We start from the raw sequence: 25,041 nt of genomic DNA, 5'->3' as shown, positions 1-25,041 counted from the left end.
AAGGGGTTAAGAAGCTCAAGTAACCTGGCTGGCACCTGACCAAAGGAACCAATGGGGACCAAAGATACTTCCAAATCTGGTGGGGGGCAGAGGTTTTGTTTTGGGTTCTTTGTTTCTGTGGTCATTGGTTCTTGGGACTGAGAGGGACCGGGCATCAATCCATGTTCTCCAGATCTTTCTAAACAAGTCTCTCATATTTCAAACTTGTAAGTAACAGCTAGGCAAAGCATATTAGTTTGTTTTCTCAACTTGTGAATTTTCCCTTTGCTGGAGGGAGGTTTATCCCTGTTTTTGTTGTAACTTTGAAACTAAGGCTATAGGGGGTTCCTCTGTGCTCTTTGAATTTTCTGCTACTCTGTAAGGTTAACTGCCAGCTGAAGTTTACAGAGGTGATTCTTTTACCTTTTTCTCTTTAAATCAAATCCTTCTTTTTAAGACCGACTGATTTTTTCCATTTTTCTAAGACCCAGGGGTTTGGTTCTGTAGTTCCTTTGTAACTAATTGGTGGGGATATATGCTCAAGCCTTCCCCAGGAAAGGGGGTGTAGGCTTGGGGGAATAGGATTCCAAGTGGTCCTTTCCCTGATCGTTTGTTTGTTAAATCACTTGGTGGTGGCAGTGATCCCAAGGCAAGAAAGGAATCTGTGCCTTGGGGAAGTTTTAACCCAATCTGGTAAGAATAAGCTTAGGGGTCTTTCATGCGGGTCCCCACATCTGTACCCCAGAGTTCAGAGTGGGGAAGGAACCCTGACAGTCTGAGGATACATCTACACTAGTGACTATATACAACTGCCCATAGAATCCTAGAATATCAGGGTTGGAAGGGACCTCAGGAGGTCATCTAGTCCAACCCCCTGCTCAAAGCAGGACCAATCCCCAACTAAATCATCCCAGCCAGGGTTTTGTCAAGCCTGATCTTAAAAATATCTAAGGAAGGAGATTCCACCACCTCCCTAGGTAACGCATTCCAGTGTTTCACCCCCCTCCTAATATCTAACCTAAACCTCCCTGGCTGCAACTTGAGACCATTACTCCTTGTTCTGTCATCAGCTACCACTGAGAACAGTCTAGATCAATCCTCTTTGGAACCCCCTTTCAGGTAGTTGAAAGCAGCTATCAAATCCCCCCTCATTCTTCTCTCCTGCAGACTAAACAATCCCAGTTCCCTCAGCCTCTCCTCATAAGTCATGTGTTCCAGTCCCCTAATCATTTTTGTTGCCCTCTGCTGGAATCTTTCCAATTTATCCACATCCTTCTTGTAGTGTGGGGCCCAAAACTGGACACAGTACTCCAGATGAGGCCTAACCAATGTCGAATAGAGGGGAACAAACACGTCCCTCAATCTGTTGGCAATGCTCCTACATATACAACCCAAAATGCCATTGGCCTTCTTGGCAACAAGGGCACACTGCTGACTCACATCCAGCTTCTCGTCCACTGTAACCCCTAGGTCCTTTTCTGCCGAACTGCTGCCGAGCCATTCGGTCCCTGGTCTGTAGCGGTGCATGGGATTCTTCCGTCCTAAGTGCAGGACTCTGCACTTGTCCTTGTTGAACCTCATCAGATTTCTTATGGCCCAATCCTCTAATTTGTCCAGGTCCCTCTGTATCCTATCCCTACCCTCCAACGTATCTACCTCTCCTCCCAGTTTAGTGTCATCTGCAAACTTGCTGAGGGTGCAATCCACGCCATCCTCCAGATCATTTATGAAGATATTGAACAAAACCAGCCCCAGGACCGACTCGTGGGGCACTCCACTTGATACCGGCTGCCAGCTAGACATGGAGCCATTGATCACTACCCGTTGAGCCCGACAATCTAGCCAGCTTTCTATCCACTTCATAGTCCATTCATCCAGCCCATAACTTGCTGGCAAGAATACTGTGGGGGACTATGTCAAAAGCTTTGCTAAAGTCAAGGAACAACACGTCCACTGCTTTCCCTTCATCCACAGAACCAGTTATCTCATCATAGAAGGCAATTAGATTAGTCTGGCATGACTTGCCCTTGGTGAATCCATGCTGACTGTTCCTGATCACTTTCCTCTCCTCTAAGTGCTTCAGAATTGATTCCTTGAGGACCTGCTCCATGATTTTTCCAGGGACTGAGGTGAGGCTGACTGGCCTGTAGTTCCCAGGATCCTCCTCCTTCCCTTTTTTAAAGATGGGCACTACATTAGCCTTTTTCCAGTTGTCCGGGACTTCCCCCGATCGCCATGAGTTTTCAAAGATAATGGCCAATGGCTCTGCAATCACAACTGCCAACTACTTTAGCACTCTTGGATGCAGCACATCCGGCCCCATGGACTTGTGCTCCTCCAGCTTTTCTAAATAGTCCCGAACCACTTCTTTCTCCCCAGAGGGCTGGTCACCTCCTCCCCATGCTGCGCTGCCCAGTGCAGCAGTCTAGGAGCTGACCTTGTTCATGAAGACAGAGGCAAAAAAAGCATTGAGTACATTAGCTTTTTCCACATCCTCTGTCACTAGGTGCCTCCCTCATTCAGTAAGGGGCCCACACTTACCTTGACTTTTTTTTTCTTGTTGCTAACATGCCTGAAGAAACCCTTCTTGTTACTCTTAACATCTCTTGCTAACTACAACTCCAGGTGTGATTTGGCCTTCCTGATTTCACTCCTGCATCCCCAAGCAATATTTTTATACTCCTCCCTGGTCATTTGTCCAATCTTCCACTTCTTGTAAGCTTCTGTTTTGTGTTTAAGATCAGCAAGGATTTCACTGTTAAGCCAAGCTGGTCGCCTGCCATATTTACTATTCTTTCTACACATCGGGATGGTTTGTCCCTGTAACCTCAATAAGGATTCTTTAAAATACAGTTAGCTCTCCTGGACTCCTTTCCCCCTCATGTTATTCTCCCAGGGGATCCTGCCCATCAGTTCCCTGAGGGAGTCAAAGTCTGCTTTTCTGAAGTCCAGGGTCTGTATTCTGCTGCTCTCCTGTCTTCCCTGTGTCAGGATCCTGAACTCGACCATCTCATGGTCACTGCCTTCCAGGTTCCCGTCCACTTTAGCTTCCCCTACTAATTCTTCCCAGTTTGTGAGCAGCAGGTCAAGAAGAGCTCTGCCCCTAGTTGGTTCCTCCAGCACTTGCACCAGGAAATTGTCCTCTACGCTTCCTGGATTGTCTGTGCACTGCTGTAATGCTCTCCCAGGAGATATCAGGGTGATTGAAGTCGCCCATGAGAACCAGGGCCTGCGATCTAGTAACTTCTGTGAGTTGCCAGAAGAAAGCCTCATCCACCTCATCCCCCTGGTCCGGTGGTCTATAGCAAACTCCCACCACAACATCACCCTTGTTGCTCACACTTCTAAACTTAATCCAGAGACACTCAGGTTTTTCTGCAGTTTCATACTTGAGCTCTGAGCAGTCATACTGCTCCCTGACATACAGTGCAACTCCCCCACCTTTTCTGCCCTGCCTGTCCTTCCTGAACAGTTTATATCCATCCATAAGCCCCGTATAGTCCACACCTAACCCCCAGAAGCATTGTCTAAAGGCGAGAAGAGGGTAAGTAAGCTAGAATGCTGGAGAGATGTGGGTAAGTAGACACCTCCTCTATGGCATGATCCCACGCCCATGTGTAGTGTGTATGTGGATAAGGGTTCTGTACAAGGTTTAAATTTTCAGTAGTTCTCCATCCCCATTCCGAGAACACTTTTCTGGACCCTTACCAATCTGTAAAGGTCCTTGTCTGCCCCATCTTCTCTCCCCGCTCCATTTTCATTGCTAGTAGTGAGCTGCACTGACCACATTTGAACACCTTTCTGCTGCACTCTTTAGATCAATACAGGTGAATGTGGATCCTGCTCTGAGAGCAGCCACCTGGCCTACTGACCACATGCAAGTGCTGATCTCTGTTTGGTCCCAGTACGCTGTTCTCTGCATCTTCTCCTGGAGCAGCAGGAATGTTCACCTATGCTGGGAAACTTCATGGAGGCTGGAGAAGGAGGGCGATGAGGGGATTCTGACAAGAGCTGGGACCACATCAAACACTTGAAGCTTCTATACAGGAGGCCAAAGGCTGGAACAGTCACTCCAGGAGTGCTAGTCATACATGCCCCTTCTATGAGGAGCTTGACTGGGTGATGTCAAGGGTTTCCAGTACAGAACATGAAGTAGCTCAAAATCCCTTCTTCTGCCTTTCTGGCCTCATTGTCTCATGTGATGCTTATGAGGTGCCAGGGGAGGAGACAGCGGGAATGTGGAGGAAGTCCCAGAAAGTAGCATGTGATTTTGCACCACTACCTGGAAGAACTGGTTGAAGAAGCCTCCCCAACAAACCCAAGTGAAGCCCTAAGCCATGGCAGGAACCAGAACCCAAGGCTGGTAAGTTACAATGGACCCTCACCTTCCCCACCAATATTCCCCCTTAATGTGGTGCTAAATTCCTGATTTTAAGAACCAGGCTATTTGAACTACTGTGAACTGACATTTCCTCCCTGGACATATACCATGCATTGCCATGTCTTCTGGGTTTGAATTGCAGTGCTGCAGATATGGTACTGTCATGCCCCATTCTCTTTTTGAACTCCTCCACCTTCCCCCTCCCCCACATCTCCACTCCAAAATGATTCCCAACCAAGACATGGTTATAAATCAATGATTTATCCATTTCTGGCAAACCTCTATTATGGATGTGGCTAAACCTATTTCTTAAACAGATTATTAAGGAAAAATTATTGGGCCCCTGAGTCTGCACACTTCTTGCCTTGCAGCCAGGAAGGTAGGGTTGCAGATGTGGGACAGGCAGGCGAGGGGCTATTTGGTGATGGGACAGTTGTAGAAAACTTTTATAGTTGTTTGTCTAAAGTTAGGAGCAGCTGCTTTTTGTCCCTTGGAAGATTACACAGTTCCAGTGCTTTCTTCCCTCCCTCCTCTCCCTCGATTTTACCAACCCCTTACAAATGGGGGAGGGATCAGGATGGGATGTGGAGCTGGGGTAAGGTTGGCAAGGGAACAAAGCACAGATATAGAATATGTATAGATACTTTTTGGTTGTTTGAGGAAACGTAAGTCACAGCAGTTCTTTCTCCGTTGGAAGATGATATGGGAGAAGGATCCAGTCTGGAGATTGGACGATCACCATGCAATGTCTTTTTGCAGTGGAAAGGGTGCTTGTGGTGCTGAACTGAAACTTTAGGGAACAAAATAAAGTTGTGGGGTATCTTTCTTTCCTTGTCCATTTCACCATTGTTCGTCTGGCTCAGGGACAAAATTTTCTGATGCTGGGGTAGGGAAGTTGGTGTTCAAGCTTCACATCTCTTTGTATGGAAATTCTGTATGCAACCTGAGAATAGTACATATCCATCTGTATTTTCTCCCAGTAGAGCCCTGTGCGGTTACAAAATTTATATCCACATCCAATCCGCAAACACAGCCCACAGCTATCTGCAGATTTGCAGGGCTCTAGATATAACATTTGGATTCACATCTATCCGTGATCCATAAACATGGTCTGCTGATATTCTCGGATATAAAGCGGATCTCCACAGATTTTCAGAGATCTACCTGCAAATATGTCAGCAAACTTCTGATGTAACAAACTCCAGCTGGGCCTTGTGGTTTAATGGCAGTGCAAATCTGCTTGGTCCTGCTTCACAGCTGACCAAACTCCATGATTCAGTAATATGTAGAGGGGTGACCATTAGCAGAAACATCTCTATGATATATATAGCCAGATCTCCTGCATAGGACTAGGAAGCCCCTTCTCTTTTTTCCTTTCTGATACCTTGAAAACCCCCATGTTTTCCAGTTGTTGGCCAGCTTTCAAAGAAGAAATTACAAACTGGTAACACAGGCCCTGGAAGGAACTATTTTTCTCTGCTCTCTTCTTTCCTCTCCCCTCCCTTTCCGTCCCCACCCTCCAACTCTGAGACACTATGAACATGTAAAAACTACTTGTATAGTTTTTCTGCCACTATTAGCCTCTGCTCCTTCCTCATGGGCTGCAAAAGCTGTTTGAGAAACAAGCGTAGTCTAACAGTCTCATTCTTGGGATAGTGAAAAGTGTCCAAGCGTGGCCTTCTAGAACAATGTTTTATATTAGGTGCTGGGAATTCTTGGCTTCTTCAAAAGGGGGAAAAGAAAATGTAATACTACCCTTGTCTTTGAATTGGCAGGACCTTCAGTCTCAAGAGGGAAACCATGCTGCCGGGAGGGCCAGAGAAGCACCCAGAGACAGACAGGACCTTGGAAGAGTGGCTCGTAGAAATGGACAGGAGGAACCAAGAGTAGTTTGAATCCCTCAGGGCAGAGAAGGAGTGGGCTTTTCCGCAGGAGAAGACACTATTGAACAATTTCATGGAGCAAAAGGCACACCATAGGGAATGGGAGCATTTCTCCATGAAGAGGCTGGCTGACTGACCAGGTGGTTGAATAAGTTCAGGGTCTGTCTGCTGCCAAGGCTCCAGGATCAGTTGATGATCAACAAACTCTGCTGCCCCACACCATCACCACCTCCTTCTCCTCCTTTGGCTGATGCCCAAGGTGTTCCTTAGCCAGAAGATCTTGTTTCAAGGATTCCTTCTGCAAGAGGCTGAAATGAAAACATGGAGCCTCCAGGACTATTGGGATCTCACCCTCCACTGGCACTTGAAACCCTATGTAGGGGACCCCCTTGAGTGACCAGATGGGGAACAATGAATCTGCAGGAGTCTCAAAACCTACCAAGTAATTGCCTCCCAAACACCTCACGAGACATCTCCAGTTTCCCCCATGTCATTTCTTCTCCCCGCCCCCACTTCTTTCACCCTCTTGCCCTTGTCAGGAGGAGGGCAAGTAGATGGGTGCAAATAACATTTGGGTGGTGTTCTGTCACTTAACTTTTGTAAAGATTTGTTGACCTTTCTTTTTAAAAATATTTAAGTTACACATTCCATCTCACTCTTTTTACATGTTGTCATAAATATAAAGGGAAGGGTAATCACCTTTAAAATCCCTCCTGGCCAGAGGAAAAATCTTTTCACCTGTAATGGGTTAAGAAGCTAGGATAACCTCGCTGGCTCCTGACCAAAATGACCAATGAGGAGACCAGATACTTTCAAAAGTTGGGAGGAGGGAGGAAAAACAAAGGGTCTGTCTGTGTGATGCTTCTGTCGGGGACAGAACAGGAATGGAGTCTTAGAACTTAGTAAGTAATCTAGCTAGATATGCGTTAGATTATGATTTCTTTAAATGGCTGAGAAAATTAAGCTGAGCTGAATAGAATGAATATTCCTTTTTTGTGTCTTTTTTGTAACTTAAGGTTTTGCCTAGAGGGATTGTCTGTTTTGAATCTAATTACCCTGTAAGGTATTTACCATCCTGATTTTACAGGGGTGATTCTTTTTTACTTCTATTAAAAGTCTTCTTGTAAGAAAACTGAATGCTTTTTCATTGTTCTTAAGATCCAAGGGTTTGGGTCTGTGGTCACCTATGCAAAGTAGTGAGGATTTTTACAAACCTTCCCCAGTAAGTGGGGTGCAAGGGTTGGGAGGATTTTGGGGGGAAAGACGTTTCCAAACAATGCTTTCCTAATAAAAATAAACCCAGATAAATGTTTGGCGGTGGCAGTGGAAGTCCAAAGGTAAAATAGTTTGTACCTTGGGGAAGTTTCAACCTAAGCTGGTAAAAGTAAGCTTAGGAGGTTTTCATGCAGGTCCCCACATCTGTACCCTAGAGTTCAGAATGGGGAAGGAACTGTGACACATGTTATGATTTCCTTGGTTTGTCTGTGGCCCTTCTGTGATGGGTTTGATCACAGAAAACCCCTTGGAAACTCCCAACTGATGTACTGGGACTACCTCTGAGCCCGCTTTCCCTGCCAGCGAAGGACTTCAGTGCCCTGCCTGGTTTGAGCCAGACATGCTTGCCTGCTACAAACCCAGACCCAGGTCTAAACCACATCCCCCAACAGCTACAGGCTTACCTGAAAACAGCTTAAGAAGTGTTCCTGTCTCCAACGCTCAGATGCTCAACTCCCAATGGGGTCCAAACCCCCAAATAAATCCGTTTTACTCTGTAAAAAGCTTATACGGGATAAACTCATAAATCATTTGCCCTCTAAAACACTGATAGAGAGATGCACAGCTGTTTGCCCCCCAAGGTATTAATACACACTCTGGGTTAATTAATAAGTAAAAAGTAATTTCACTAAATACAAAAAAGTAGGAAGTAATAACAGACAGAACAAAGTGAATTACCAAGCAAAATAAAATAAAACACACAAGTCTAAACCTAATACAGTAAGAAAGTGATTACAGATGAAGCCTCACCCTCAGAGATGTTCCAGTAAGCTTCTTTTACAGACTAGCCTCCTTCTAGTCTGAGTCCAGCAATTGCTCACAACCCAGTGATTACTGTCCTTTCTCCAGTTTCTTTCAGGTACCCTTTGGGGATGGAGAGGCTGTCTCTTGAGCCAGCTGAAGACAAAATGGAGGGATCTCCCGGGGGTTTAAATAGACTTTCTCTTGTGGGTGGACACCCCTCCTTCACCCTGTGTAGAATCCAGCTACAAAATGGAGTTTTGGAGTCACATGGGCAAGTCACGTGTCCATGCATGACTCAGAACTTACAGGCAGCAGCCGTTGTTCACATGCTACCTTGAACGTCCTCAGAAGATTTCTTATGTGGATTGGAGTCTTCCAAGATCCATTGTCCATGAAATGTTTCTTGATTGGGCACTTAACTTGCAAATTCCTTTCTAAAGAAGCTGACCAAATGCCTTACTAAGGCTACTTAAAATCATCAAGTACACCGCCAATATTCATAACTTTGAGTACAAAAATGATACATGCATACAAATAGGATGAATATATTCAGTAGATCATAACCTTTGCAGAGATGTTACATAGCATATGTAGCATAAACTATATTCCAGTTATATCATATTTACATTCATAAGCATATTTCCATAAAGCATTATGGGGTGCAACGTCATACCTTCCTTGCCAAGTATGATGAACGGAAGATGTTTTCGGGTTTGGGATTGGGCCCCACAATTTACAGCTCATGAAATTTAATGGTGTATAACTGTCTGGTGCATGATAAAGGAAGCATCATCATCTTCAGGTTTAGAAAGGTCTGAAGTTGCAAGGATACAGAGGAGGAATAGGGAGAGTGCATTTAGTGTTGTATGTACAGTGTAGAAGTATAGTAAACACCATTACTAGTTTTCAATGCAGCAGAAGCCTAAATCACAGAAAAGAGGTACTGTATGACTTTGTGGCTTAGCTGACGTGAAGAAAATCAAAACACAATGCTAGTAACAATACAGGCAATGACCGCATCTACCACTGCCTTGGCTATAAAGGACCACTCCTCTCCTGCCCTTTCAACTATGGTAGGGATTAGTGCTTTATAACAGGGGCTAAGTGCAGTTGGCACCACTGGCAATAAACAGTTTAAAAAAAACAGACAGGCTGGATACCACCGCCACCCTGCTCCCAAGCAAATGTTGATAAGGTTGTTAAGAGAGATTGAGTGCTGCCAATAAGAAGTTCGTAAAAACGTGTGAATGGAGAAGACAAAAAACATTGCACAATGACCACATTGCAACTCTGCTGCCACAGCACAAACTGAACCCAAGGTGATAACCCAGTGGAGATATTCTGTTACTTGTTTGGAATGTCATAGGAGGTAATGACTGTCAGCTACAGGAACAAAGCCCTCACAAAGCTATGTGGACTCAGAAGTATGTACGAATGTTGCCTCTCGCATTTCCAGCAGCTGTACAGGATGTGACGGTGTCCTTCAGGCAGAAGGCATCCTCCTCCTTCCTGCTATTCCAAGATGTGAGGCACCCTTGGTTTCCCTTGCCTGCTGGCAACTAGGACTGATGTGTATGGAGGTGGGATCTGGCTTCTGGTTCAGAGTTTGTAAACTGAACTTGTCCACTCAGGGCAGAAGCACTTGCGTTTACCCTCACAAATGTTATTGAATGTTGAGCAGGTGATGATTATGTGAATGAGGTTGGTCACGTTGGCATCCAAATGGGTACATAAGGAGAGCAACAAACTCTCTAATCCTTCCAAATGTGAACTCCATAGCCATTCTGCAGCTACTGAGTTTGCAATTGAATTCCCTTTTTCCAGAGTCCTTAATATCAGGGTCTGGTTTCATGAATCAAGTCAGGATCGGGTAAATGGGGTCCCTAAGAGTAACAGTTGGCATAGATACACCACACAGAACAATATCATTTCTGAAGAATAAGTCTCTTCTCCCTCCCGCACCTCTCCCTTCTAGTCCAATCCTAATGTCTATGTCATAGCATCATGAACCTTTCCAATGTTTCCCACATTTATATTGATGAATCTGCGTCTGTGGTCCACTAAGCCATGCAGAATGAGTGATTAGTAACCTTTTCAGTTCACATTTGCCCCTTGTGGTGGGGGAAGTACAGGGATATGGGTGCCATTGATAGCCTATACACAGTTTGGAGATGCTATTCTCTGAAATCCAGCTATTATTTCTGGAACATTTCTTATGGTAATCACTCATGAGTAATTGAGTGTTTAATTGCCTCACAAACCTGCACAATCACAACCCTAACAGTGGACTTTCCAACCCCAGAGTAGTTCGCAGCAGACCTGTAGTAGTCTGTAGCCAGCTTCCACCGAGCAATAGCAATCCGTTTCTGAACTGCTATGGCTTCCCTGAATCGAGTGTTCTGGCACTGGAGGTTTTGTGCAAGTGCCTCACACAGTTCCATGATGACCTGTTTCCTCATATAGAAGTTTTGAAGCCGTTGTTATTGTTTCAGGCTTCAAAATTGTGGGATTCCACCATTCTGTGCTGCTTCTCCTGCACCAAAAGCGATGGTTGACTCAAGCGCTTTCTGTGGCAATACTGGCTATTCCACTGTGTAATCCTTTGACTCTCAATAAGGAGCAGGAGTAGAGTTAGATCTTTCCTTCCCTTTGTGTGTTCCATCCATTTTTCCAAGGAATAACAGTAAAGGGTGACGTGATCAGGAACTGCTGTTGGCAAAAGTGTGAAGGCAGGGAACACCAGCGACATACAAAGTGGTTCCCCAAGTGTCTCCCTGTGATTCACAGAACTCTGGGCTACAGCCCCTAAAATAGTAGTGCTAGCAGTGCATAATAGCAGCAGTGTGAAAGTAGGTATATGCACGTACACAATGTTACACCCATGTCCAGAACAGCCTATGTGGACTCTTGGCATGTGTGTGGGAAGCATGCATGAGCATATATATGATCCAGTAGTTCAGCATGCGTGCCACTGTTGATGTCGTCTTAGATAAGTTGTCTTTTTTTTTTTTTTTTGTTTCTGTGTTTTTAAGAGGACAAGAGTGGAAGAAAATGATCATTTTAAACATACACCAAAGTATGTTGCGAGTACTGAGTTAAATGAGCTTTTGAAAAGTTACCGTTTGTCAGTTTTTTTTGGTGTGGGAGGAGTGGTAATTTAAGAATTGAAATATTTTAAAGGAAGAAAAATGCTCATGCGTAATGAAATAGTATGACAGCTTAAGAATTGTAGTGTTTTTTCTGAAAACTCTAATTTACTTTAAAGTATTTCATGTATCACTTTTTATCAAATGAAGCTGAGATTTAGAACTAATATCTTAGAATAGCTGTATCTAGGTTTTAATGAAACGCGGCAGTAAGGAGTCCAAAGTGAATTTCCTTGTAGTCTTTTACATGAAAAAGTGCGTCATTTGTCCTATATTTCTTATTCATCATTGGACATAGTAAAGTATTCAGTCCCAAGAGAAAGAATGCAGTCAGGAAGCCTAGAGGAATGGAAGAGTGTCATTCAGTGCAGATGAGTTTTAGTAATAATCTTATGAGAAATTGGGTTGCAAAACCCTAAGATTTAGAATTAAGTTGCCCTAGATATATTTAATTAAAAATGGATAGCTTTAACCTTTCTTTAAGTTTCAAACAGGTTAAAATCACAAACTAAATTTATGGGTATGCTGTATTTTACTTGAATTCAGGAGTTGCTTTTAATATGAATTCTTCATAAAACCTTTGTTCCATAAAGAGACCTTTTAATTGAACCACTAGAAAAAGAGATTTTATACAAAAAAGTTTTCAAAGAATTATGGAATTTGAGTGATCATATCTTTCACTTTTGAAACTGAAAAACACATGGCAGGTTAATGTTTTTGACTATTTAAGTACAGTGGACTGTCTTTCAGTTTGTCTTGCAGAATATTAAACTGAAATGTTATCCAGAAATGGAGTCTTCTTCTATAGCAATGTTTGATTTAAGGACCTTATATTCTCCTGTTCTTCATGAGGCATAGGTACTGTAGCAAAGTAGGATCTTCTTCCTGGTCTGGGGCTGTCTGGACATCTGTCCTATTTCTGCTGTCTTTAGTTATTTACTCTCTTCCGCCCCCCTATCCCCTGGACATCCTGCCAGTGATTTTCTTAGCTATATATCAATTCTACCTTCGTTGGATCCACATTTATTAACAAAAAGAAAAGGAGTACTTGTAGCACCTTAGAGACTAACCAATTTATTTGAGCATAAGCTTTCGTGAGCTACAGCTCACTTCATCGGATGCATACTGTGGAAAGTGTAGAAGATCTTTTTATACACACAAAGCATGAAAAAATACCTCCCCCCCACCCCACTCTCCTGCTGGTAATAGCTTATCTAAAGTGATCACTCTCCTTACAATGTGTATGATAATCAAGGTGGGCCATTTCCAGCACAAATCCAGGGTTTAACAAGAATGTCTGGTGGGGGGGGGGGGGTGTGTAGGAAAAAACAAGGGGAAATAGGTTACCTTGCATAATGACTTAGCCACTCCCAGTCTCTATTCAAGCCTAAGTTAATTGTATCCAATTTGCAAATGAATTCCAATTCAACAGTCTCTCGCTGGAGTCTGGTTTTGAAGTTTTTTGTTGTAATATCGCAACTTTCATATCTGTAATCGCGTGACCAGAGAGATTGAAGTGTTCTCCGACTGGTTTATGAATGTTATAATTCTTGACATCTGATTTGTGTCCATTTATTCTTTTACGTAGAGACTGTCCAGTTTGACCAATGTACATGGCAGAGGGGCATTGCTGGCACATGATGGCATATATCACATTGGTGGATGTGCAGGTGAACGAGCCTCTGATAGTGTGGCTGATGTTATTAGGCCCTGTGATGGTGTCCCCTGAATAGATATGTGGGCACAGTTGGCAACGGGCTTTGTTGCAAGGATAGGTTCCTGGGTTAGTGGTTCTGTTGTGTGGTATATGGTTGCTGGTGAGTATTTGCTTCAGGTTGGGGGGCTGTCTGTAGGCAAGGACTGGCCTGTCTCCCAAGATTTGTGAGAGTGTTGGGTCATCCTTCAGGATAGGTTGTAGATCCTTAATAATGCGTTGGAGGGATTTTAGTTGGGGGCTGAAGGTGACGGCTAGTGGCGTTCTGTTATTTTCTTTGTTAGGCCTGTCCTGTAGTAGGTGACTTCTGGGAACTCTTCTGGCTCTATCAGTCTGTTTCTTCACTTCCGCAGGGAGAGTGATCACTTTAGATAAGCTATTACCAGCAGGAGAGTGCGGTGGGGGGAGGTATTTTTTCATGCTTTGTGTGTATAAAAAGATCTTCTACACTTTCCACAGTATGCATCTGATGAACTGAGCTGTAGCTCACGAAAGCTTATGCTCAAATAAATTGGTTAGTCTCTAAGGTGCCACAAGCACTCCTTTTCCCTATGCGAATACAGACTAACACGGCTGTTACTCTGAAACCTGTCATTTATTAAAAATAATCCAAATAAGATAGCAAAAATAAATACCCACCTACTTATACAAAGATAACTTTACAGTATGCGATTCTATCTACAATTCTATCTACAATTGCGATTCTATTGCAAAATTAATTCTTCACTCCCTTGTCAGGACAAAGGTGTCTCTTTCCCATGGAATCCTCAAGACTAACTTCTCTTTTCTTCAATGTCTTTGTTAGTTATCTAACTTCCTTTGGAATGTGGTGCTGTGTGTTTGTTTTAACCCAAGCCCTCCTCTCTTTCTTTTGCTTGAATAACCCTCTAGCTGGATTAAAAATGTATTTAGTCGTTATCCTTCAAGCTAAAACAGGTAAGTTTGTGATTCATCAATCTATCATATAGAGCTGTATCTTTTCAAAGAACTATACAGTGATTTCTTAATTAATTCTTCTAGCCAATTGGAGGATAGGCAGGGGAATATTAATATCTCTTTTATAGAGATGGAAAGGGGAGGTTGCAAATTGTCCAAGTTTGCATATAAAAATTGTGAAACAGGTTTTAACTCGCGCATCTTTTAGCTCACAGCCCAAGGTCTAATGCTGTACCCCTTAGTGGTTGTCTGTCAAATCAGTCAACTGGTCTGTTTTCCCATTGGTAAAATGGGCTTATGCAATTACCTAGCTTTAAAGTATTGGACAAAGATGGATATGCTTGAATAGTAGCTCTGTTTTACCGATGGCATAACTAAACCCACAGATAGAAAATTTATATTTCCAAAGAAGCACTCTGCTCTAGTCGATGGCTGAAATACCGGTGTTTTACAAAGGGTTCGGTTCTGTTATGTACCTAATCTGTACATGGGGGTAGTGGTCCTTGCTCAGTTCCTGGAAGGGTGATGTGAGAATTCACAAAATCTACTTTGAAGGGCATAGAACTGAGGCCAGTAAGTGAAAGAGGTAAGAACAGAGCAGAGGACTTCCTGACTTGCAGCCCTGTTTAAACTCTCCTAAGCCAAGGAGACAATTTGACAGCAGCATGAAAAGATCCCTTAAGCTTATTCCTGTGTTTATCTCAACCATTTAAAAAGGGTTCTTGACTTGGTGGCAGTAATTCATGGATGATATGCAGTTACGCACACACACATAAGTGGTATGTAGGTGTGTGTTTTAAGAACACTGAAGGGAAGGCCCCACTGCACATACTCGACAATTTTTCAGATGTGGATAGCAGTCAAAATCCGTTTCTCCAGGAATACGGCTAGCTACTGTTCTGTAGTAAGGGGTATTTCCTTGCCAAATCTTTCAGCCACTCCTGTTTTGGCTATAGAGATATTCTTTAGGTAAAGACACTTGAATAACTTTTTGTTATAAGAAAAGTATGTAGTTTCTGTTTCTCTCCTGTTCAAAAAATGGCTGAGTGCTTTTTGATCCAAATACTCAAAAAGAAAAATCATGTTGGAAAATATAGACACTCCCTGGAGAATTTCCACCTAAAGCTTGAGCTATGAAATTCTGAATGAAAAGACTGACTTTAACTGACACAGTATGCTAAGTATATACATGCTTTATTTGTTTCATACAGATCTACACAGTTAGACACAGTACATCTAACCCCCCACTGCTATAATGAAATCCTCTGGGGATATTATTTTGTGCCCCATGTAGTCCTTCTTTCTTTTAAAAAAAAAAAAAAAAAAAACTTTTCTGATATCATGTTATAACAGTGTCTCCAGAATCATCTGTCTTGGGCCAAAATGATATAAGTCCTTTTTGTTCTCTGATAACTTTTTATTGTTTCCCTCTGAAAATGCTAAAATCAAGCAGTAGTCATATGTGAAATATATTTTCTCATGAAATAAACTTAATAAAACAAACCACCCTTAATATAAGCCTGTCAGTATGAATTTTCTTTTATTCCCTCAACATTTTGAGATCGAGATATTAAACCTGTTGGTATTCCCTAATGGCATTCCATTGTTCATCTGAAAAGACACTTAAAATGTTACATCCAAAAATGTTAAGATTTGTCAATTCGTCATTTTAGCAGCTGAGTAAATCAAGTGTATGAGGCAATTAGCTGAAATTTTGATACTAGAGGCAATATTGACATTATGGCTTCCTTTAAAAGCTATGTGATAACACTGAATATTTTGGAGACTAACTAGAGACTAACAAATTTATTTGAGCATAAGCTTTCGTGAACTACAGCTCACATCAAAGTTTATGCTCAAATAAATTTGTTAGTCTCTAAGGTGCCACAAGTACTCCTTTCCGTTTTACGGACACAGACTAACACGACTGCTACTCTGAAAACTGAATATTTTGTTTGCATATTTTATTGCTAAGCAACTAAGTGACTACTTGCAATATATCACTATTTTAGAATTCACCATTTCAGAATAAAGGCCCAGTTCATGACAATATAATGTAAATGTAGCTTTTGAGCATTATCCATAGAACTGAAAATTGGGGAAGTAGAATACTTTGAATTTACCTCTAATTTAGTTTTCTTTATGCTCGCTGTATATTATCTCTTTTAAATATATATTTTATATATATATAATATAATTTTTGTTGTTAGGTTCTAAATGTGATAGTTTAAAGCACTAGAAGTATGTATGTTAATCCAATGGTCAGATAGCTTGCTTTTTCCACTCTTAATAGTCCATGTTGCATTCCATACCTTATTTAGTCATCCATATCTTTAGAAAATTGACACATGGCTAAGATTTCCAGCTTCTTACAATTTCCATTTTGTTGGCTTCTACCTGAAGATAGCATTTCATTTTTTAATCCGATCAAAATAATTTCCACAATGCTAGAGTTAATGAAAGGAGTGAAAAGGAAGGAGAATTTTCCCTAATTTGTTTTCAAAACATGAACAGCTGAAGCTAAAAATTTAAAACCTGGCTTATGTTAGGAATCTAATTGAGAACTAAAATATAAGCCAATTGGAATAAAGGTCCCCCCTCAGATGATCTGTGGTTTGGTTTGCTCCCTCTTGAAATCCGGTTTGGAAAAGCTGATTTCTTGCAGGAATGGCCATATTCTTTAGCATACCCAATATATTGCCAAGGCAAAGTTATTCAAGGATAATGACCTTTAATTGCCCTGCACTGTTTGCCTTTTGTCAATATCTTTTGGAATTTCATTCAAGATGAAGGTAAAAAGACAACAGAGAAGACACAAGTGAGCCTCACAAAACAAAAGGGAGTTTGTAGTTTGATATGGATAGACATTTACTAAATCATCCCAACATACTACCATCCCACTGTCATAATTCCTGAAGTAATTTGTAGCCTTTGTAGCCTCTATAAGGGTATCCCACTGGGTCTCAGGCCTCTAGCAGTCACCGTTTTTCAGGACATGGAACCTGCAATCTTTGTGTAGACCTGGGATTTAGGCTGCATCTCACTGTGATCACTGTAGCAAGTCTGTGTTCAGTTCTGCACCTGTCATCCTGCTCTCCCACAGGGACTATAACAGGGTTAACCAGTGACGAGCCAGCCTTCATAAAGCCAAGTATTTATTTAGAACAAAAGCATTACAGAGAGAACTGATCTTCAAGCAATGAACAGCTTTACATGCAGGTCTTAGCTTATCAGGCAGCCATCTATCTTCCTCTTGCAGACCCTGGTAGAGACAGAGTACTTCAGGCCTTTTACACGCTGTCTGTGTACATTAGTGATCATTTGGTGTCTGTTTCTTGCGGGGCGTGGGGGAGAAGGGGAGAGAGAGAGAGAGAATGACTTCTGCCTCACTTCAGGGTGATGATCATTTTATACAGTTCTCAGTTTTTGTGTTTACCCGGCTTCTCCAACCAGGTCAACCTACAATGGGCAGTTTTTCCCAGGAGGATGATACTTCTCCAGATGTGTTATTGTTCTAGGCATTTGCATTCATCACCACCCTCCTGTGATTTTAGTTCCTGCAGGAATAGAAGACAATCACAAGGCCATACAGATATGACACTTATGAAGTTGATTTACTGTCTTTGGCTATTCCATGTGTCCGTCTTATGTCACACCCTCTACCTTTTTTGTCTTAACCATAATTACTATCTATCTACATTGATATTCCAGTGACGAGAGTAATCCCATCGTATTTATGTTCTTGAGTCTAGACCAGTCTGTTTTAGTAACACTTTTTTCTCGTACTTCTGCCTTTTGAGTATGGGAAACATTTGACTGTTTATTTAATACTGTATTTTTCTCTTGTTTCCGATTTCAGTTTCTACCTTATTTTTATATTGGAGACTATCTACCAGATTACTTAAATTCAAGTTATTCTTTTTCCTTATCTAGTTTACAGTGTGCTCAACCAGCCCCTGCCAAGTTTGCTCCTAGAATGTTGGTATTCTGTTGCTTTAAGTGGAGACTTAAGTCCACACAGGCTGCCTTCACAGAAAGCATCCCAATGAAGCTCAAAGCAGCATTGCTATGCTACTAACAAATGCATATATTGATTTCCAGTGCATCATTGTCTTCATTCATGCTTGGCACCAGGCTGATTTTCCAAAATGAGTGAGAGATTCTGAAAATGCTCATACAGTGGAGATGCTGGTGAATGCCCCACACTGCCATACTTCCATAGTAAAGGAGTTTTCTTTTTTAAATGGCTATACCACATTACAGCAAAGGGAAATAAGGGTGTCTGCGTAGGTGTCTCAGAACCATTTAGCGTAATGAAAGAAAGTATGGTTGTGGACAGCTGGACCTGTTCATTATCCGGTGTACCTACCCTTAAGTAACACGTGCCATAGCCACAAGCCATTTTTTCTATTTAGAAACTGTTCCAACACGTTTATAAGAGCACAGTTCTTCCCATAAGACAGCAATGCAATTACTTCTGTTTAGGTATAAACTATTGACTATCAGAATATCTTGATACTGCTCCAGATGTCTTTAAAGAAAAAATAAAGGTTTATTTAAAGAGAGATCCTTCTCCCTCCCATATTGATGGTTAAAAAGGAATGTTGAAACAATGAGGTTACTGCAACACATTTACACCTGTGTTTGCAATGGATGTTTCTTTTGAGGAGTGATACATATATATTTTTTGCTATTCTTGGACAGAGACTCTAATAAAAAAAAATCATAAAATATAGAAAACACTGACAACATGAGTATGAATTAGAACCCCACAGGACTTACTAAAAAAAAAGTTCCATTCAAGCATTTTTAAGCAATAGTTGAATTTAAAATGGGATAGTCTGTGACTGTTTTAGAGAGTCCTTTTGATCACTGCACTAAATGAATACATTAATTTACAATTTCTACTTCTGTTTCAAGTATCTTTCTTACAGTCATGGGGTCTGGCCCAAGAGAACTCCATTTAGTTTCTTTGGGGGAAATAAAATAGATAAAATTAAAGCTTCTTAAACTGCTGAATGAGGATAGCATTCTTTATCTAATTTTCATACTTGGCATTCTTGTGCGTTGTATAACTCTGAATACAGTAGAACGCAAAGCTATCGTGAGTTTGGGAAACAATTTATGCAATAGGTGAACTCAACTTGTACTCAGGAAAACATAGTAAGAATCTATATTCTCTCCTCCCCCCCATGTTAAAAATAACCATGTAAGAATGAAATGTGGAGCATTTTAGGTTTAAACATAGTGGTTAGGATCTTCCTTAATCTCTATAAACAGCTGCCAAATTATCAAGATGAGAACCTGGGACACAGCACTGAAAGCAAGTACAGCAGTGTTACATGCTTGTACAATCCTCTTTACCTTCTATTCACACCCTCTGATGGAAATGTTTCTTTGAGGGGGATACTGAAAACATAGGTTCCGTCTTCTAAAAGGTATTGGGCTATATGATAGTTGTTTGGCTTGTACTGGTGATTACTCCTATCTGTAATGCCTTCCAACTCAATGGGATGCAAAGAACCTTAAACTGTAGGATCTAGTAAAACGTATTTGACAAGGCCTTGATCTGCAGAGGGAATCTGGTTTTATTAGATTTGCTGGACATGAATAGTCATTGCATTCCTCAATGAGATAATAAGAGCTAGATATGTTGCCATCACCTGACCCTTCCTTTGGCCAGACAGCCCTGAATGTTGAGTTTGTCTGCAATTTAGTCACTTTCCCTTTGTACTCTAGACAGTTCATGAATTCAGCTATCAATAACACATTTGTTCAGAGTGGTGGATGTGGTGAGCAGAAACTTTATTTAAGCTACATTTCTGAAAATCTGAGTTCTATAACCTTTGAGGTGAGGTTAGGCTAGACAGAGGGTTGACTTAAGCTGTTTTCTCAATTATGTTTTGTCCTGATTGTAACAAATTCCTTTTCAGAAAAAATCAGTTTTCCCCCATAATGCTGTGCATGAAGCATCTACTGTTTCAACCAGTCAGATTTTCCTTTTCTGCTCATTGCAGTCAATCTATTCTGGGTTTTAATTTTCGGCAACCCAATTTGTAGATAGGGAAATGTCAGTTGTGCAGTTGTTTAATGTTTACTTTATAACCCCCATCTTTATGGGGATATATGCTAGCCACCATAAAAGTCACTGTTTGTTCTGTTCCAGAAAAAGAAGGGCAGTATCTTGGATGTAGATGTTGACTTCTTAAAGGCACCCTCAGTTAAGTGAAAACAGAAATTTGGACTTTTAAGTCTGATATATTATGGTTCCTTGCTATTTTGTTGGCTCGTCCTTAAACTTGGCACTGAATAGCCTGGAAATATCTTCACTCACTCATTTGAAGGACTTCACAACCTGCCTATCAAGATGTTACTTCCACTCTGGCAATGAAGCCAGCCTTCATCGCCCACTTGTTTAAATTTTCATATAAGCACTTTTGAGCCTTCTCCCATATTGTTTCTTATGAATGGTAGCATCTCCCTTGTAAACATTGGCCAAGCTACCTCATTATTGTCCTTCAAATCCCTCCTTAAAACTCAGCTACTAAAATCTTGACAATGGCTAGGCAGCTGGTGTGCTGAGAGTACTGCCTGTCCTGCCGATCAACGTTATTCTACTGTTTCCTTGTGTTCCACTTGTCTCAGAAAAACTCGTTAAGGCAGGGACTGTTTTCTGTATGTGTACTGTACCTAACATAATGGGGGTACTAGTCCATGACTGGGTCTCTAAAGTACTAGTACAATACAAATAACAATAAAAAGTCAACTTCGTTGACTCTTCCTAAAGTTGTCAATAAGGCTTGAACAGTTGATATAATTTTTTCCCTCTCAAAAAAAAAGTTTTTTTTTTTCTTGTGATCCATTGTCATGTTAGGGACTAGCTGTTTCTTGGCTCCTTAGCAACAGTGAGTGATATCAGCATAACAGAGGCAGCATCAGTCCCTGCAAGGAGTTTATCTAACAATATAAACTTTTCCCTATTCCTCTTCCTGGCTACATCCAAGAAAGTGAATTAACTGGTTTCAAAAGAAACTCCTCCTTTGGAAAGACCTTGCATAATAGAGGGGACTTGAAGGGGCAGAGGTGACTTATTATGAGGTAGGAGAAAATTCTTCATTTTAATTGGGAAGTTTTAGGACACTGCATTTCTTGAACGGTATCTGCATGTCTGTATTTTTCTAATCATAATATTTTGGGCAATATTTTCTGGTTAGAATATTTTGGAGCACTTGCCTACACATGTGAACAGATTTATACATAACAATGTATAGTGAATGTTTGTTTGCAAACAGTTCATTGAAATGGAAATAATTAGTACAAAGTTGAAGATGAAAATGAGCTTAAAGGGGTGTGTGTGTATTATATATTAGCAGCTCTTTGACTGACCTGTGTGTTTATACATTGCCAAGCACAGTGGAGTCCTTACCCTGATTTGAAGCTTCTGGGTGCTACCACAATTATTAGTAACTGGGTCAAAACAGATATCTTGAGATGGAAGGTGTTATATAAATGCAGTATTAAGATTGCTTTGCCTTACTATGTGGGCACTGGAATTCAAGAGTTGTTTTCCTGCCTTTTGCTCAATCCACCAAACCAGCTTGCCTTTGTAGGTCTTTCCCTCTGGCAGTGGAACTCTAAGAATCCTCAGATATCTCCGGTGTGTATGTGCTACCTTAAATAACTAAACCTTCCAAATGTCTCTGATTAGTCACATGTGCTTACCCTTTTTGGGGTTCACAAAACTAATAGTTTCATGCTTGAACTTTTTTCTCGGTATAAACCAAAAAAAGTAGGAAAGTCTTCAGTGAGAAATAACTCCGTTCTTGAACTGGAAATCCTTATCTGATATTTTTCCCCAAGCTTTCCAGGCATATTTTTTATACGTGTGTGACATGCCTCAGGGTACAATCTGGGCTGTTGGATTGTTGTGCCCCCTTAACTTTCCAATCTTGTGTGCACTATACCCTGCTTTGCTATGTGAGCTGCCACTCTTCCCACTCACCCCAGCCTCTATGCAAGTCGCCCCCCAGACAAAAATATCAGAATGCTATACCAAGCACTCTTGAATTCCATATAGGGTGACACCTGCATACCCCTAGTTCGAGTCTTGCACCGCAGAAATGTGCGTCTTGCGCTGCTCAAGACCCCCTTTATCTGAGTGAGCTCATTAATTAGTTCATCATTCCATCAAAGGATCTGAAGATGCACCAGCCTTTGTAACATGAGTACATTCTCCAAACTTCAATCAAAACCACACTGGCTTAGATAAAACATTGTTTATTAACTACAGAAAGATAGATTTTAAGCAATTCTAGGCATAAAAGATCAGAACTGATTACAAAAAGAAATAAAATAAGCTATTTACTGAGCTTTACCAGGCTAAGCCAATAAGGTTTTTCTTGCCCAAATGTCTACAGCAATCTATGCTAACTGGAAAGTTTTCCAGTTAGGACCACTCCCCCCAGTTCAATGTTTCTGTCTCCCAAATGATCTTGTTGTTGTCTTCAGTGTGGGTGGAGGAGGAGAAGTGGTCTGATGATGTCACTGTCCCTTATTTTATACTCTTCAGATGCTGGAAAAATCCATGCTGTATCCTGGGGGTAGGCAGCACTCATTACTTATGTGCTTCACACTTAGTCCTTCACATGAATCACAAGTTCTTGCTTGCATCTTCTGTATAAGTGAGGCTTGACATGTAATGCTTGTGTTTACAGTTTTTGCTATTTCTGGGGAACTGGTCTGTGGGTGTTTTCCTAGGCTCACATGTTTCAGTAACAAACATAGAGCAAAATCTCATAACTTCATATACAACAATGATACATCCATTTCAACAGAAAAGTAATGTTCACAAATTATGACTTTTCCAATGATACCTCACAAGGCATACTTTGTACAAAATACATCATAACCATATTCAAGTGGTGAATATGGGGTACAGGGTTTTATTTTGAGGTATAGTGTGTCACAAAGGGCATATGTTAAATTTCAGATAATTTTTGTTTAAACTGGCAAGTTTTGCGTTCTGCTATGGTCAAGATCATGGTTTATAGTAAAAGTAGTTTTGTCTTGAGCAGTGATTCTCCTTCACAGATTTAGTTGTGGATTTTAAACTGTAGAATAGCTAACGACAGTAGAAGAATAGGTATGATGGTAAAGTTCCCTTGTCAGAATTAAGTTAAAGCAGGAATATAAGTTTTTTGTTAAGTATAATGCTGAGTTAATATTAGAATCTGATCTCTTAAGAACCGATAATTCTGTTCACTGAACCTGATCCAGTGTTATGCAGTAGTGTCAAATGTAAAAGAGAACAATTTGTTTTTCAGTACTCACTTTCAGTAAGATTGCTTTCAGACAATGAAAGTAAATGTATATTTTAGTACATTTGAATAGGATGAATCTCAGTAATACTCTTCTTCTATTGCAGATGGCTGGAATCCATTTTCTCATCCATATAAGAAAATTGATTATGGGAAATGGGAGTTGTTCATCCCACCTGGACAAGATGGATTCTCTCCTGTGCCCCATGGATCAAAATTAAAGGTTCTAGAATTTTTCTCATCAACTTTGAATGTAGAGTTTAGAGTTTAGATTTTAAATTAAGGCATTTCATTTTTTTAATAATTTGTAGTAGAAAACTGAGGACAAACACATTTAGTGATGTGCTTACCTGTACAAACTGTCCTGAACGAGTAATATCATGCTTTAATTTTCTGGTTTGGGATTTTTGAAATCGAAAAAGATTGAGGTTTGTTTATAGTGTGTTGGGATAGACAAGTGTATGGTTGAGAAGATGTCACAAGCTGAAAATAGAGTGGAATATATACTCAAAATTTATTAAAAAGAAAAATAAGAATGACTTGCAACTCATAAAAAAACAAAACAAAAAAACCACCGCAGCTTTCTGGCTTATATTTTGTACAATTCCTTTAACTGTTAGGGCTCCACTGGAAACTGAATATCTTGCTCATAATGTTTTGCTTCAAGGAGCTATTTGTGGGGCTGCAGTAATGCTAGATCTGGTCTTTTCACTTTACTTCCATCATCCAGGAAGTAAAATAGTATGGGGTCTCAGAGCACGTTTTGTTTTTCAGCCTCATAAATGACTCCCTGAGGCATAGGACTATGGAAGAAAACATACAACTATATTATTAACCACCAGTACTTGAAATACTTTACAATTATTAGAACTATTGGACCACCCTATGAAATTGTACCAAAGTTTTTAGTCCTGATGGTTCTACAGGAAAGGGCTCTACATACCTGAGTGATATCACTTTAGAGGAGGAAAAATAATTTTTCACAAATTGGGTTGTAGATTGATTTTATCCAGAAAAGTATTGGTATATACAAAATATTTTAGGTAATTAACTGAAGGATTAGGAATAGGTAAAATATTTTTGATGTAACAAGTGTATACCAGGCTTTACAAACATATTTTCCTCAGCACCGTTAATGTAAACTAAATTAGACAAGACAAAAGAGGGGGCTGGGTACAAAAAGGGAAAACAACTAGGGCTGTGAAGCAATGAAAAAAAATGAATCGCCGTTCAGTGCACGATTAATCAATAATAGAACACAGTTTATTTAAATATTTTTAGATGTTTTCTACATTTTTAAATACATCTTCGTTTACAACACAGAATACAAAGTGTACAGTGCTCACTCTATATTTTTTATTACAAGTATTTGCACTGTAAAAAAAAACAAAAGAAATAATTTTTTTTAATTCACCTCATACAAGTACTATAGTTCAATCTCTTTATCATGAAAGTTGAACTTACAAATGTAGAATTGTGTACCAAAAGAAACTGCATTCAAAATTAACAGTGTAAAAATTTAGAGCCTGCAAGTCCACTCAGTCTTACTTCTTGTTCAGTCAATCGCTCAGACAACCAAGTTTGTTTACATTTGCAGGAGATCATGCTGCCCGCTTCTTCTTTACAGCGTTACCTGAGAGTGAGAACAGGTGTTCTCATGGCACGG

General features: G+C 40.7%; 1 protein-coding gene across 6 annotated transcripts in view; it reads left to right on the top strand.

Moving 5' to 3' along the window:
- GBE1 (1,4-alpha-glucan branching enzyme 1) overlaps positions 1-25,041 on the top strand; it is a 272,537-nt gene that overhangs the window by 69,783 nt on the left and 177,713 nt on the right. For all 6 annotated transcript variants that reach the window (XM_043538391.1, XM_043538390.1, XM_037906053.2 and 3 more), the window contains exon 3: positions 23,483-23,598. In XM_043538391.1, the coding sequence (XP_043394326.1) occupies positions 23,483-23,598 (116 nt within the window). The remainder of the gene's footprint in view (positions 1-23,482; positions 23,599-25,041) is intronic.

This window comes from Chelonia mydas, chromosome 1, assembly GCF_015237465.2.
Source record: "Chelonia mydas isolate rCheMyd1 chromosome 1, rCheMyd1.pri.v2, whole genome shotgun sequence".
Taxonomy (NCBI): domain Eukaryota; kingdom Metazoa; phylum Chordata; order Testudines; family Cheloniidae; genus Chelonia; species Chelonia mydas.
This window is presented reverse-complemented; position numbering and strand designations above follow the sequence as displayed.